Here is a 15,377-nt window from a genome sequence, read left to right as displayed (position 1 = left end):
ACAAGAGAAATTTTTGTAAAATTTCTTTATCAATATTTTAAAATTGAATTGTAAAAATAGGTCAATCACTGAAAAAGGAAATCCCTTCCCAAACCCCTGTGCCTGAATCTCCAAAATCCCCCATAGAGAACTCCAAAAATTCTCTTTCATTGGCAAAAGGAAAAATGCCAATTGCCACATGTTTGAGCGAAAACGTCATTGACAACATTGACATCGTTATGACATCAGCTGAATGTGACGTTAATTTAATGCCGGCAACGCCACATTCGATCGCATTATCGAAATCAATCGATGACTCACCTGGTGGACAAAAACAATTTGGCATATCTACAACGTCAGCATTAATATTTCCCTGTCAGAGATATCAACATAATGAGAAATGTTGTTTGACATTTCCCTTAAGAGATCATGGCATTGAGAAGAAAGATTTTAATGATTTTAATAAATTGTGGTGCCTAAAGGAAGGTGGCAGAAAATGGAAGGCAAAGCATATGGATGTATTGAGAATAAAGGAAAATGAAGAGATTAAGGAGAAGAGGACACATTTTCCTTTAAAGTTATTTATGAATCAACGTCGAAAAAGATTCCCATTAAATCAAGGGGAATTTGAAAAATTACCCAAAATAGGGGAAAACTATTATGCATACCGGAGATTAACTCAAAAATCCAAGAGTAAACCGAACATAAGTTATATACAATGTAATTTCCCCATAACTCAAAAACCTAATGTACTGAAATTTCCATTGTCCTTAAAAGTACAAGAGAATTCTGTAACCCACGATTGCATGAAGAAGGAATTATTGTTGAAAGATCTCATGGACCTTCCCGAAATTTTGAAATCCTTTCACAAAATGCCAAAGGACTCGCCCAAATTAAAAATAACAAAATTTCCTTTGCTTAAATCTGCAACAAAGAATGTTACAAACACATTTCCCGGGGAAAGTATTGAGGAGCTTAAGATTCTTGAAATTCCCCTCAAGGAAGAAGAACAATTTCCTTGTAAGAAATTTCAAAATCCTTTGGAGTTTCCATATTATTATTTATATTATTATTTTAAGGAAAATTTCAACAAAACTTTGCAATATTTTAATAAAAATAAAATCATATCCTCATTGCAAGATGCTGGAAATAATTTATTCAACCTAACCTTAAATAAGAAAATTAATGAAAAATCTCAAATAAATTTTAATGAAACAGAGACTATGACATCCGTCATTGATGTGAAGGATTATCAAGAAAGTCCAGCACCATCTAAAACATCTACGTTCTCTTTAAATAATTTATTCAACCTAACCTCAAACATAATCAAAGAAAAGAAATTCCCTTTGACAAGGCTTGGAAGAAGAGTCTATCACAGAAAATTCCCATTAGAATTGCAATTGATTTTGGAAACCGAAAATGAAAATACTGATCCTAAAATGGCGAAACCATTTCCCCTCGTTACAACAATGGGGAAGTATATATTCCCCTCTAGGGGAACCAAACAGGAGATTTTGTTAAATTTAAAACCCCATGAAATTCAAGCGCTCTATGAATCAAACAAAATTTTAAAATCCCTGCAAAGTAACCCGAAAGAAGAGCTTCCAAAACAAGAGAATCCCAGCACCAAATTCCCCTTCAAAGAACGTTTGATTCGCAAATTCTATAGGAAATTCCCTCAACTGGCGGAGATCAGCTCAACAATGACGGCAAACGACCATGGGCGATTTATTCATTTCCATGATTGGAATAAACAAAAAATTTCCATAAATTCTTTAAATACCGACACCAGAACAAATGTAAACACCACAAAGTTTATGATAAACAACGACGGTACGAGGTCCATGACGCAAAAAAATCCATCAGAACCACAACAAAAACAATTGGACAAAATATTTATTTGCCAAAATGAAAAACATGCTTCGTCGTTTAGGCCAAAGAGAGCGAATACTCCCAGAACCACATCCATTAGCCCAGTAACCATTAAGGAGAGCAAGGAGAATTTTGAAAATAGCTCACAAATGAAAATGGAAGCAGATGCTATTATTAATATACAAAATGAGAATGATTTGCTCTTGGCGAATATTAGAAATTCTTTGGTTAATCATCGGCCGACATTTAATGCCGCTGTCGCCACCGCCGCCGCCGGGCTAGAGGAAGATGCCGATGATGAGTATGATGGCGACGATATTGATGAGGAAGTAGCCAACATATTACGCGCCTCAACACCCCCAGCAAGAACAACAACAACAAGTGTTCGAAATACCGAGAGAATTAGAGCACGAAACCACCGTGAACGTGATCTTGATGATCTCTGCAATCCGCAGGTTGCCCAAATTGTGGAATGCTCAGATGTACGCGATACGTTGACCATAACGGTTGAAAGATACGGCGGTGAAATATATAATAACAGTGGAACGGGTCTTGGTGAAAATCAATTAGTCTACTCTCCAACAACACCAACGCTAACGTCACCGCTCAACGTTTCTGCCACAAACGTAGCGTCTAGCCTTAACGGTAGCGTGCCAAGCGGTCTTACGTCACGTCCCGACAATACTCCATATTGTAGTGAAATATTATTGCCAAAATCAGATGTGCTTGAATTCGATGATGAATTGAAATATGGCAAAGTATGCCACGGCGTTCATCCGGAAATTAATGAATATCAAATAGGCGGAATACGGCAAACGCTCAAAGAAAGTGAAATTAGTTTAGCAAAAGAAAAAGAAGTAGAAGAAGAACAAAAATTACAAACAAATGTACATCGGAATTCTCGGGAATTCGATGAAATGAAATACGACATGAAAAGTCATAAAAGTGCCAGCGATACGGCGGCCTCGATTCCGGCCACGCGTTCCATTGGGAAACATGAAGCGAACGGTCGTAATAGAACGCTATCGGGCGCAGTAGCAAAACCAACAAGTGATTACAATCATCTTCCAGCTGCGGCTGCATCATCCCGACGGCTTTCAACAGATAGCAATGCATCTGGCAGGTCCACACCCACATCGAGATCACACACCAACGAAATAAATCGTACTTCCACAAGCAAGCCTTCCCTTGAATCTTATTCGGGACGCACTACTCCCACTTCTTTAATAGCAAATAAATACGGCAACTCCAGATATGACTCCACCACCTCATTGGCCAATAAATATGGCAATGATAATAGCTCCAGATATGGCAATGATAATAGCTCCTTAACTTCACTGAAATATGGCAATGATATAACTTTAGTACCCAGTCGTTATGGCCACGATAGCTCATTATCAGGATCAAAATATGATCTTAGCTCAAGAACTGGCCATGAACCGAGCTCCTTACCCAGCAGATATGGAAATGACATCACACCAACCTCCCTAAGACATGGCAATGATGTTACTTCACGTTATGGCAATGACAGCTCTCTAAGCAACTCAAGATATGGCAGTGATATTTCGCAACGCCTTATTCCCGATTCCCAGCCGATTTCAAATACCAGCCAAAGAAATTTAACTCCCTCTTTAGGGTCATTAAGAACCACCTCGACAACCCTGGATGCCGCAGTGCCTTCCTTAACACAGACACAAGGTCTTTCATTGGATGCCACAACGGGAGATCGTTCACGGTTGCGTAAACAGAGACGTTTACGTTCCCAAGACTCACAGGATGATGAAGATCCCATTGAACGTTTGAATCGCTTAAAGGCACGCATAACGGCGTCACTAAGTGAAGTCAAAGGTGTTCTGAAGCAATACAGTACCGAAGAAAATGAAGAACCAGCACCAACTAGGGGATCATCTTCCTTGGTGTCTAGAACCAACAAAGTAACTGAACCAATTGCAGAATCTTCAGAGGAAGCTAAAGCTGAACCCGTCAATTTTAGATTTGTAAAGAGAATACGAAAACGTAGCATTTTCCCCGAAGATGAAGATGAGGGAGAGAATAAAGTCGAGGGCAAAGATGAAGTGGATAAAATTGAAAAGACAAATTTGAATGAGAAGAGTGCCGATGAAGTTGATAGAGGAGTGGTGGCACCAAGGGATGAGCAAATTTCATCCAAGGAAACAGAAAATGCAACAGCAAGAAATGAAGTTCTGGACAAAACTCCTGGAAGCGATTTGAATAAAGGAGCTGTAGAAGAATGCACTAAGGGACAGGAATCAATTTTAGATCAAACTGTGACTCCTCAGAATAAGGAAAAAGAGTCTGATACCTCTCTTAAAGAGTCTGAGTCTGGTATAAATAAAAATGAAAATTCAATAATTTTGGAGCCAAGCCCTCCCAGCTCGACTAAGGATGTTCTAAGAGTTGAAAATGAAAAATTAAATAAAGTTGAAAATGAAAATTCAAATAACGCAAACAATAAGGAAAGTGTGTCAGTGCAACTTAAACCCGAGTCCGAAGTGAAAACTGAAGCCGAAGAGAAAAATGAAAAACACCCCAAGAAAAATCAAAACAAAAAACCCAAAAATGAAACAAAAATCTCACCAAAATCCAAAGCAAAACAAAAAGCCGATGAATTGTCTACGGATAATACAACAAAACAAAATAAAACAAGTGAAAAGAAAAACAAAACAAATGAAAAAGTTCGTCGGAATTCCAAAATTTTAAATGATAATTCGAAACAAATGGAAAATAAAGTAGCTGAGAATGCTTCAGAACTCGACGAAATATCACCGAAATTGGAAATTAGTGATAAATCCAAACAATCTGAAAATAAGTCAGGCGAAAGTGCTTCAAAAATTGTGGATACAGTGCAAGGAACAATGGCGCCCAACGTAAAGGATACAAATGAGTCTTCTTCGACATCTGTTGTTAGGGACAACTCAAAAAAAGTTGAAAATAATTTGGGCGAAAGCCCTTTAAAAATTGTGGATGGTGGGAAATCATCAAAAGGAACAATGGCGCCCAACGTAAATGGTATATCATCTTCAAAGACTACTTTTGTTAGTGATAATTCAAAAAAAGCTGAAAATAAGTCAGACGAAAACGTTTCAAAAATTGTAGATGGTGGGAAATCATCACAGGAAACAATGGCGCCCAACGTTAATAATACCGAATCAAACGTTAATTCTCTGAGTGATCCCAAAAATCTCCAAAAACAAAGTGAAGAGGACAAAACCTCTGTACCTACAGAAGATGAGATTGTAAGGGAATCCAAGGAACTTGTTTCCGATTCGACAAATGGGACACCTTCAGTTGTTGCAACTGGAGTGGCCACAAAGCCATTGTCTGTCGCTCCTAATGGCAATGCCTCAACTTTGGTTACAAGTTCCACTTTGGCAGTTCAAAAGACAAATGATCTGTCTCTAAAATCGGCCGATAATATTGTGGCGTCCAACATGTTAGAAGCCTCCAAGACAACAGAACAACTTGAAATTACCAACAAGGCACCTGGAAACCTCAAAGAAAGCGACACTGCTCTTTCAAAAGAGCAAGAAAAATCAAATGAACAAACCGACACCTTCGATGACCAATCCCTTAAAAAGAAAAAGAAACTTCCTGCAAGAACCAAAACCCCCACGTCGACTTCACGTCGAGCATCTTTGGCCGCTGTAGAAGGTTCAAAAATAGAACCCGCCGTAAAATTGGCAACACCAGCTGCCATACAGAGGCGTCCATCTGATTCAGAAGCTATTGTCAAGAAGAAATTAATCACCAGTAAACTAAACACTTCCGGTAATGTGGCGGAAGTGACGCCCAAACCGAAAATTGTTAAAGTTAAACGTTCCGCAATTAAGAAATCGAACGATGACAACAATCAAACGCAAGCAAATGAAACGCTTAATTTGGCAGCAGGTACCCCAACAGCATCATCATCTTCATCAGCGTCGCCATTATCGGTGGGTGATAAGACCGCTAAGATTGACAATGTATCGGTGACATCCAATAAATCGTTTCACATTGAGGCTGATCAGAAGAAAAACAAGGATGTAACATTGCCAAATGATGAAATGCCACCAGCAGCGAATCAAATCTTATCAACGCAATTAGTGATCGATGAGCAGATAGCCATTGACGAAAAACCATCGATCCCCAGCAATAGTCGAACAATAGCGGACTCAAGTATCTCCAACGAAGCGACAAATGCACGGTTACAACAGACAACGACTACAACTACAAAGAATTTCGAATTGGCTAACAAATTCGAGAATAATGCTGTTGCCAACAACAACAGCAGCATGTTAGCCAATGCTGGCGGAGCTACATTGCTCGAAAATTCAAATCGGAACAGTGAGGCAAACGATCAGCGATCAGATTTGCATGATCTGCTGCAGGAGTCAGCGGTGATAGTCAAAGCTACGACAAATCTGCAGGCGACCAAGCACCAAGGCACTGAAGGAGTGGCCAAAAAATTGGAGACATCCAGTGAAAAATTGGAAGAGCAACTGGTGTCAAAAACAACAGGCGTAGAACCTTCTCATGCTGTAGATATTGCAAAAGCAACAACAACGACCTCCCCAGAGCAAAGTTTGCCATCAATATCATCAACAACTACCACTACTGGTGATCAGACAACGTCAACGGTTACAACCGAACCACCACCACCACCAACACAAGCTATCTCAACGCCGCCAATTAGTGCAGAGGAGGCTGCTACAAAAATCAACAGCTCTCCACAAATTTCCATTAGTCGTACACAAGACGCCACAGAAGACACACCGAAAGCAGCAGCTGCAGCAACACAAATCCCCACCAACCAACTTTCGGAAGGCGATCATCAAACAGAAGCGACAGTAGATAATTCTAAAACAAACATGCCAGAATTAAATCAAGCTCCGGCACCGGTTCAAACTGCCGAAATACCCCATGAACCGGGTGAAAAATTAAAAAAGAAAATTATTATTAAGAAAATCATAAGACAGACATCCATAGATAAGGCCAAAAAAGCAGAGGCCAGTGAAGCTGCTATAACGGAGACCCAACCCACAACCACTGTTGATGTTCCTGTTCCAGTTCCTGCCGTAGATTCCGTAACAGACGAAAAATCTGAGACTGAAATTACCAGTCCTCAGGCGGGCGAGGATGTAACCAGTGCCAGTGAAGAATGTTCCGGTTCGACTACAGAAGTTTCGGAATCCGATTCGGGGGCAGGTGCTGCCAAACCGAAAAAAGTTCGTAAAGTTAAGAACAAGGTTATCATAAAACGTCAAAAACGCAAACTTTCCATTAGCGATTCATCCTTCTTTGGCCACAATGTCTCCAATGAGGAGCCAACTAATACCGAAGTAGAAACCCTTGAAAAACCCATTGCCTATGTCACCGATGATGAGGAGGACGAAGCAGAGCCCGAAGAGGCCCAGAAGGTCGAAGAGGAAAAGAAACCCCTCAAATCGTGCATTAACAAGAAAGAATATAACATTGGCGATGATGTCCTGTATGGAGAGCGTTATCGCCGCAACACACAAATACGCTGGCGACGTGGACGCGTTAAGGAGAAAATCACCAGCATATCCTATTTGATTGATATCGATGGCATTGAGGTCTCGTCGCACATTAACTATTTGAAAAAGTACACCGGTCGCAAGGTCCAGTTTGGTGGCAAGGAATATTTGGAAATCGACTATGAACAATTGGCCGAGGACGAGGAACGGGCGGAAAGGGCTCGAAGGCGTTCGTATAGTATATGGAATATGGTGTAAGTGTAAGAGAGTGAGAAAGACAACCAAACAAACAGACAAGTGTGTGTGAAAGGAATCAATCTCAAAAAATGATAAAAATCCGCTCCGTGGACGGGTGGAAAAAAACCAAAAGGAAAATCATAATTGAAAATTTATGTGACTTTGTGAAATGAACCGAATCATGAAAATGGTTTTATTTGCTGTGGTTTTAAGTGGTACTCATAATTGAAGTGCAATTTAAGAGAATATGACAGTTTTATTTGAACTAAAACTGTTATAATCGGGAAATTATAACAATATTGTATTATAAATAATCGAACACGATTCAAAAAAAGATCGTGTTATGAGATATAGCAATTTTTCGAACAGTTTAAAATTTAAAGGACCAGTAAGGACAGTTCTAAAAAAAATAAATAAAAAAATATTTTCAAAACTAATATTTAAAAATATTTGTTTTTAAATTTTACCAATAATAACCGTAAAAAATAATGTGCAGATCAAAAAAAAAAAAAAAATGCTTTAAGAAAATGTTGTAAAAAGAAAAGTCCTTAAATATAACAGTTCATGAAATCAGTAACCCCTGGATAAACTGTGTTCTTTATAAAATATTGCAGTTTGAGAGAAGATAAACAAAACAATAAATATAAATAACTAAAGAAACAAATAAATTACATGAAACTTAAATAATTTATAACAGATTTAATACTAGAAGTATAACAGTTTAAAGTAAAAAATAAAATCGGATATTGAAATGTTTATGCACAAATAGCAAGAAACGTTTTGAGTTAAATTGAAAAAATAATTTCGAAAACTTATAACAGTTTAACATTATGACAGATTTCAAATTAAAAGTATAACAGTTTAAAGTGAAAAATAAAATCGGATATTGAAATGTTTATGCAGAAAGAGCAACAAATGTCTTGATTATAACAGTTTAACATTATTACAAAATCCTGTATAACAGTTTTAAGTGGATATAAAAGAAAATTTCAATTAATTAAAAAAGCTTTAAATTAATGAAAAGTGTTTCGTATTTAATGTTCAATATTGAATAACAGTTAAATGCACATGTATTTGAAAAAAAAACTGTTATAAAACGTTTTGTGAACATAACGACAAATTTTTCGTATATATTTATTCGAATATTAAAAAAAATAATTAAAACATTTTAAACATCTAAAAGCAAGTATAACAGTTTTGAAAACTAAATCGAATCGAACTGAATTTTTAATGTTGTATAACAGTTTTTAATTCAATAAACAAATTAAATTAAATTTAAAACGGTTGATATATATTATGCGAACATACAAAACACGTCATTTTCGGACAGTTTTTGAAAATCAAAGGACTCGTTATTACAGTTTTGTAGTGAAAATTGAAGTCTGCATTCAGTTTTTATGAAAAAAACTTGGAAAAGTGTGTTCGCGTTCGCTTATTAATGCTGTATAACAGAGTATCGTTACGAGAATAATCGAAATTATTTAAAAATGAACTGTTATAAAACAGGTTGTGATCCCATGAAACACATAATATCCGATTTTATTTATATCAGCCGTAATTAACATAGTTTGAAAACCCAACAAATAATAAAACAGTTTGAGTAAAGAAGTGAAATATTCCCAAATCAATGAACTGTTATAAAAATGTAAAAATAAATATTTTAATCTGAAATAAAAATGACCTCTGCTGAATGAAAAAAAAAACATAACATATTTCTGAAACAGTTATATAAAGTATAACAGTTTTCATTTTTTTCACAAAAATGTGATTAAAATTCGTTTTCTTAATGAATTAATTTGAAATCAAAACTTAAAGATTAATAACAACGACACTGTATGTTTAGCATAACAGTTTCAATAAACTATAGATATTTGAAATTAATATAAATTCCAAAAAATGATTGAAGTTTAAGTTATAACAGTTTTCCAAAAGCAATTTTATGGTTTAGATAAATAAATTACAGCTTAAATTTCGAATCTATCAACTTGAAAATAAATATTTGGATTCTAAATTTTACATAACAAACTCGATTACTACATTATAAACAGAAAAGGAAATCGGAATTCTATTTCGTTTAATTCATTTAAACAAAATACAGAATTTTATGATAGTCAATTATACTTAGTATAATTATATTTAACATGACTTTACATTCGAATTATAACACTTTTAAATGTGTTATATGCAGTGACAAACTTTATGAGAAAATAGAAATGCAATTGGGTACATCCATTTCTTCAATAAACTCTTTCTGACTCATATAACACATTTAACTTAATGTTACGCCACGTCGTATAACAGTTAGTAAATCAGATTTATTTCCTCAAACCATATTCAATGAATTTTAATTCTGCCAAAATAACACAATTAATCGAAGAATTTATAACTGTTATACAACTGTTATACTAAGTATAACAGTTACACAAATTCGACAAATTTTTAGTCGAAAACGAACGAATATCATTCCAACTACTCTGTTATTATTTTTTATTAGTTTTTTGTTTGTTTTTATATTAAATCAATTAAATACAATAAATAGTAACTCATAATCAGCTTGAGAACATTTTCGTTTCAGATCGAATTGGTTTAATCCCAAAACAATGCCAATACCTTGTCCATATCCTATTACTGGGCCACTAATATTTTAAACAAATGGGCTATATTAATTACTTGTAATTCTCTTTCTTAGCACAACAGTTTAAGACAACCGAAAATACAGCAGCAAATAAAACCATTTTACTTTATTTTTTATTAGTTATGTATAATTGAGAGTGTGTACATATAGATTAGTTAATTTCTCTTAAATCCATTATAATCTTTTTTTGTATTAATTATTCTAATTTTATTGAGTTTAATTAAAAAATTTTAAGTTTGATTTAAAATTTTTTAATGATCTCCTAAACATTCTTGTGACACTGTGTAAAATATTAGTAAACAAACGAACATAATTAGATGTTTTTTTAATGTATAGTTATTGTTAAATGTTTATAGTAAATTTATGTACATAAATAATCGATGATGTTATTTATTATTCCCTATAATAAATACAACATAAAAATAAATAATTTCTAATTTCCCCCTTAAATTTAGATAAAATATTTATTTTTGTATTTTTTTAAGATTAGAGACCTTGTAATATTATTTTTCACCTTACATTTTTGTATAAAATTTTCTTTTGTTCTAAATATCCAATATTTATTATTTTTGTTATCATACCAAATAATTTATTATTTTTTTAAAATTTCTTTTAATGTACATATTATTTATTTTTTAGTAATTAATTTATCTTAGTTCTTGTATAACAAACTAAGAATGTGCTATTAAATTATAATAATACCAAAATAAAATTTTAAATCTAATTTTTAAAAATAAAGAAAAATTATTGGTTTTAATTTAAAATATATAAATGAGGGAAAATATCTACATTTGGCAGTTTATAAGAAAATTTAAAAAAAATCCACCATCGGCAGGCTATTGAATACATATTTTTTTAAATATATTAAAAAATACCTCTAAAGACAGGTCATTATAAAAAATTTCTTTTGCAAAAATCTCGGAATGGTAGGGCATTGAAATTTTTTTCAAAAGAGAGAAAGGGAGGTGCTTTTAAAAAAATTCTGCTCTGTATAAATGCAGTGAAATAACTGACTGACTGAGAATCAAAGCCCTGACGAAACGGCTCAGGCTAGAATCTTGAAATTTTACAAGAGGGCCAGTCCTGGTACAAAGGTTGAGTTTTTGGAAATACCTGCTAAAAATGTTATTCTTTGTATCGGACAAAAGAAATAAGATAGAATTCGAATTTTGGAATGAGGGATCGCTGGTAGATTACAGGATGTACGAAGAGTTTTTTGGAAATTGTATGACATTGTTTTGGAAATTCGAAGGATACAAAAAGTTCTGAAATGGTACTAAATTTCTAAAATGGGACAATGCGTAAAAAATGAAATTTGGCATGAGAATCAAGGTTGGAAAATATGTTCGATATATGAAGGCGGTTTTGAAAATGTGTACTAAAAGTGCGAACAAAATGGTACTAAATTTGGAACCACAATGAGGGTGAACGGATGAAGCCTACATTTTTTGTTGGGATGCCTGTTGGTTGTAGATTTCTGATAAAGAGGTGGTTTTGTAAAGGCGTACTACAAGTTCACTAAATATACTAAATAGCTCCATATTTGGTACAATTTGATATTGGGCAAACAGATAGTGCTTGAAATCGGAAATTTGGTATTAGGGACGCTGTTCACGTGCAGCCTGGACATATGGAGGTGGTTTCGGAAGTGTGTACTATATTTGTACGAAATAGTACTTTTCCGTATCCGGAGATTTCGGTGCCTATTGTGCGCTGGAAATGGAGCAAGGATCCTCATTTTATAACCATTCTTGGGTGGCGCGTGCTGAGTGCGATGGTGCTGTGTCCTGTTGGAATGTCTAAGGTCTGTGGCCAAAAGGTTTGCGTGCCCAAGGCTTTAACACATCCTCCAGAATATTTTCGCGATAATATTCGCCATTTATTCTGATGCCACGGCCGAAAAATACGAGCGGAGGGCGACCATCGGCTGTTATGGCCCACACCATCACCATCGCCAGCGCTTGAGTTCTGGTGGCCTACTGAAGGTGCACATTCTCAGCTGACCTCTTTGGCAAGTAAACACGATCATTTTGTTTGTTTACAAACAGCTGGACAACGAATGTTTTATCATCGGAGCGGAGAAAACCAAATTTGTCAGTTCACCACTATCGGCCAGGCGAAGCAACTCTTTAGCTCTTTTGAGTCTATTTTCTTTCTGTTGCGGTGTAAGTTCTTGCACTTTTTGGAATTTCAATGGCTTTACCCCGAGCTTATTTTTCAATATTTGCCGAATTGAATATTGCGATAGGTTCAACTTACGAGCCATTTTTCGGTCACTGCGACGCGGGTTTCGATCAAGTCGCTTCTTTACTTTTCGAACCATTTCTGCCGATGTTACTGTTTTCTTCCGTCCACTTCCTTGACGTCGGGCTACGCTACCAGTATCACGGTAACGAGCGATGGTACGAGACACAAAAGATTTATTCACATTTAAATGCAGGAATGCCCTAACGATAGTCACTTGTGGTTTTCCAGCCAAATATGAAGAAGTCACACTATCACGCTTGAATTCCATTACGAATAACTTTTTTTCTGGAAAATTCTCCACAACATTCTTTTGTAAGCTTGTAAACAATATAATAAGCTGTCACTGGAAAAATTTTAACAGCTGTCGGATGAGTGGCTTAGAAACGACAGCTGTCTGAAGTTGGTTGCAGTTTTTTAATTTCACCCTGTATATTCTAAAAAAATTCATGGTTGGCTTTTCACAAATTCACAAATTAATACAAAAGTACTTTAATGATTGGAAGGTCACTGAAAATGTTGCTTAAAAAGCATGAATTGTAGGACTTTTGAAATATTGTTTAAAAATTGTCTGGTCCCTGAACAAATATGTGAATAATTTTTCTAGATTTTTTCATCATTGTTGACCCTTTTGATTTTACATAACGTAAAATATTTTATTATCCTCAACGTGTAAACATTCATAAATCTATTCCCAACAAATTAACGACAATAACGAAACATATGCTATAGGTTAGTCACCCGCCCCGAAAGATCGAACATAAATTTTCGATGAGACATTTTTACAATGTCCCGTAAAATATTGTAATTTTTTTTAGAGAGACCTTGCACCTGAACTTCTGTTTCTACACAATGGCCGTCCCTCAACCTCTCGTCAGATAGACAGGCTAACGAAACATTTTAATGCTGTCCTTGGGCAGTGTTAAAAAATTATTTCCATATACACATACTAATATATACACTCAACATATTCCCACGCCCCATTGTGCCGACAACGGACAAAAAGAGCAAAAAGAGCGACCGACGCCTATTGTTGACAATGAAAAATAACAACAACAACAACCATGTCATGCCACAAGTTCATCGTTTTTAGTTCGTAGCGAGAGAAAAGAAGAAAAAACAAAACACAACACAAAACAAATTAAATTTATTTATATTTTCTAGCTACTAAAACATTAAAGAGAAATTTTCTTTAAAAAACAACAACTTTTTGATTATAAAAATAATATATGAAAATGTATCCAAATATTAATATGTGGGTTTTATGGTTAAATTCTTTTGCTTTTGATATTGACATATATGAATGTACATACATATGCACATATTATGGCTGTAAGTACCCGAAAAAAGCCAATTTAATTGCATAGCATTCCTTTATAATTTTTAACATTGACCAGCTGGCAAATTATCTACGGCAAAAATATCTCCTCTCCCTCTGCCTCTCCTTCCCCGAAACATCGCAAATATTCTTAACATTTATTTCATTCATGGGTTCGCATCAATGACGTTGACCATCATTCAAAATTTGTTTTTAACGAAAACGAAATTTCTTAATGAATTAAAAAAAAATTAATTATTAATAATCTTTAGTATATGTATTGAAATTACGTGGGAAATTGATTCGAATGTGATTTATTGTACATCTTGTAGCCTATTTACAATGCAAAAAGAATTTGTTAATTAATTTACGAAAGAGGAATGAATGGAAACATTATTCCTTTGAATCTTAAGGGGAAAATCACTTATCAAAAAATTGTGAAGATTGGTCTCTCCGATTTAAAGAAATTTGAAGATTTTAGGTACATTTTTGGTGCAAATAGGTATCTGTTGTTCTTAATGGATACCTGATGTCCTTGCAAAATAATGTTAATATCGATCCACAATTTGAATAGTATCATAACAATTCATAATAATTTTAATTCTTTGAAAGGGAGTATGTTTTAAATTGATTTTGCTGAAATTTAACATTTTTGTTTGGGATAGGAGGATTTTAGTAAAAACATTGCACAATGGATCCACATCAAATTTTTCTGGGCAAAACTATTTAAATCTCCGAATCTCAACCTCAGTTACCTACAGAGGCCTCAACACAAAATTTCGGTATTCATGTTCTATTCCTTCATTCACTTTTTAGAACTATTCCTTCACTTTTTAGGACTATTTAGTACATTTCCAATAATTATAGTTTATAAATTTCATTTCATTTCATTCAATATCAAATTTGAGGATTCGAGCACTATCCATTCACCTAATACCAAATTTAGTACTATTTAGTACTTTTCGTACAAATATACGTCGCATCTCCAAACCACCGCCGAATTTCAAACACAGATATCATCAATATAATTTAAATATCGAATTTTTGAATTTTATCTCTATCGCTCCACCCAATACCAAATATTGTACCATTTAGTACTATTCGTACAATTTAGTACACATTTGCGAAACCACCTCCTCATATCAAAATTGCAGATTTTAATCACTATGTCACTATGTACTATGTCATAGCCACCAGCAGTGTTATCTTTATCAAATTTCAGCATTTCAGCTCTATGCCCACACCCAAAACCAAATTTAGTACTGTTTAGTACTATTCGTATAATTTCCACAACCACCTCCATATCTCAGATAAACATACCAACAGATACCTCAATATCAAATTTGAAGATTTCAGCCCTATCCCTTCACCCAATACCAAATTCAGTACCATTTAGTACTTTTCATACAAATACAGGGTGAGATAAAAAAAAACTCCAACAACCATAATTTTTAATTTTTTTTTTTGGAAATTCTATTGAATGAAATCAAAAAATGTCGGAAATAGCATGACATTTTAGAAAAAGTTTAGATTTGTTCGAATTGGTCACCTTTGACACGAATTATGGCCTTCAAACGGCCAATGAAACCGTCACACG

The 15,377-nt window shown here is 34.7% G+C and overlaps 2 protein-coding genes across 2 annotated transcripts in view; one reads left to right on the top strand and one right to left on the bottom strand.

The window, feature by feature from the left end:
* The window catches only part of LOC101888669 (2-oxoglutarate dehydrogenase-like, mitochondrial), a 41,048-nt gene that overhangs the window by 9,152 nt on the left and 16,519 nt on the right, over positions 1-15,377 (bottom strand). The gene's annotated exons all lie outside the window — the stretch shown is intronic.
* Positions 1,992-7,976, top strand: LOC101888844 (serine-rich adhesin for platelets). Its single transcript, XM_011296489.3, has one exon. The coding sequence runs from the start codon at positions 2,001-2,003 to the stop codon at positions 7,602-7,604; it is 5,604 nt and encodes a 1,867-aa protein (XP_011294791.2). The 5' UTR covers positions 1,992-2,000; the 3' UTR covers positions 7,605-7,976.

This window comes from Musca domestica, unplaced genomic scaffold (genome assembly GCF_030504385.1).
Source record: "Musca domestica strain aabys unplaced genomic scaffold, Musca_domestica.polishedcontigs.V.1.1 45, whole genome shotgun sequence".
NCBI classification, from domain to species: domain Eukaryota; kingdom Metazoa; phylum Arthropoda; class Insecta; order Diptera; family Muscidae; genus Musca; species Musca domestica.
This window is presented reverse-complemented; position numbering and strand designations above follow the sequence as displayed.

What these genes read in the sequence shown, in the direction of transcription:
- LOC101888844 (XM_011296489.3), top strand. Translation starts at nt 2,001, where the DNA reads ATGAAAATGGAAGCAGATGCTATTATTAATATACAAAATGAGAATGAT.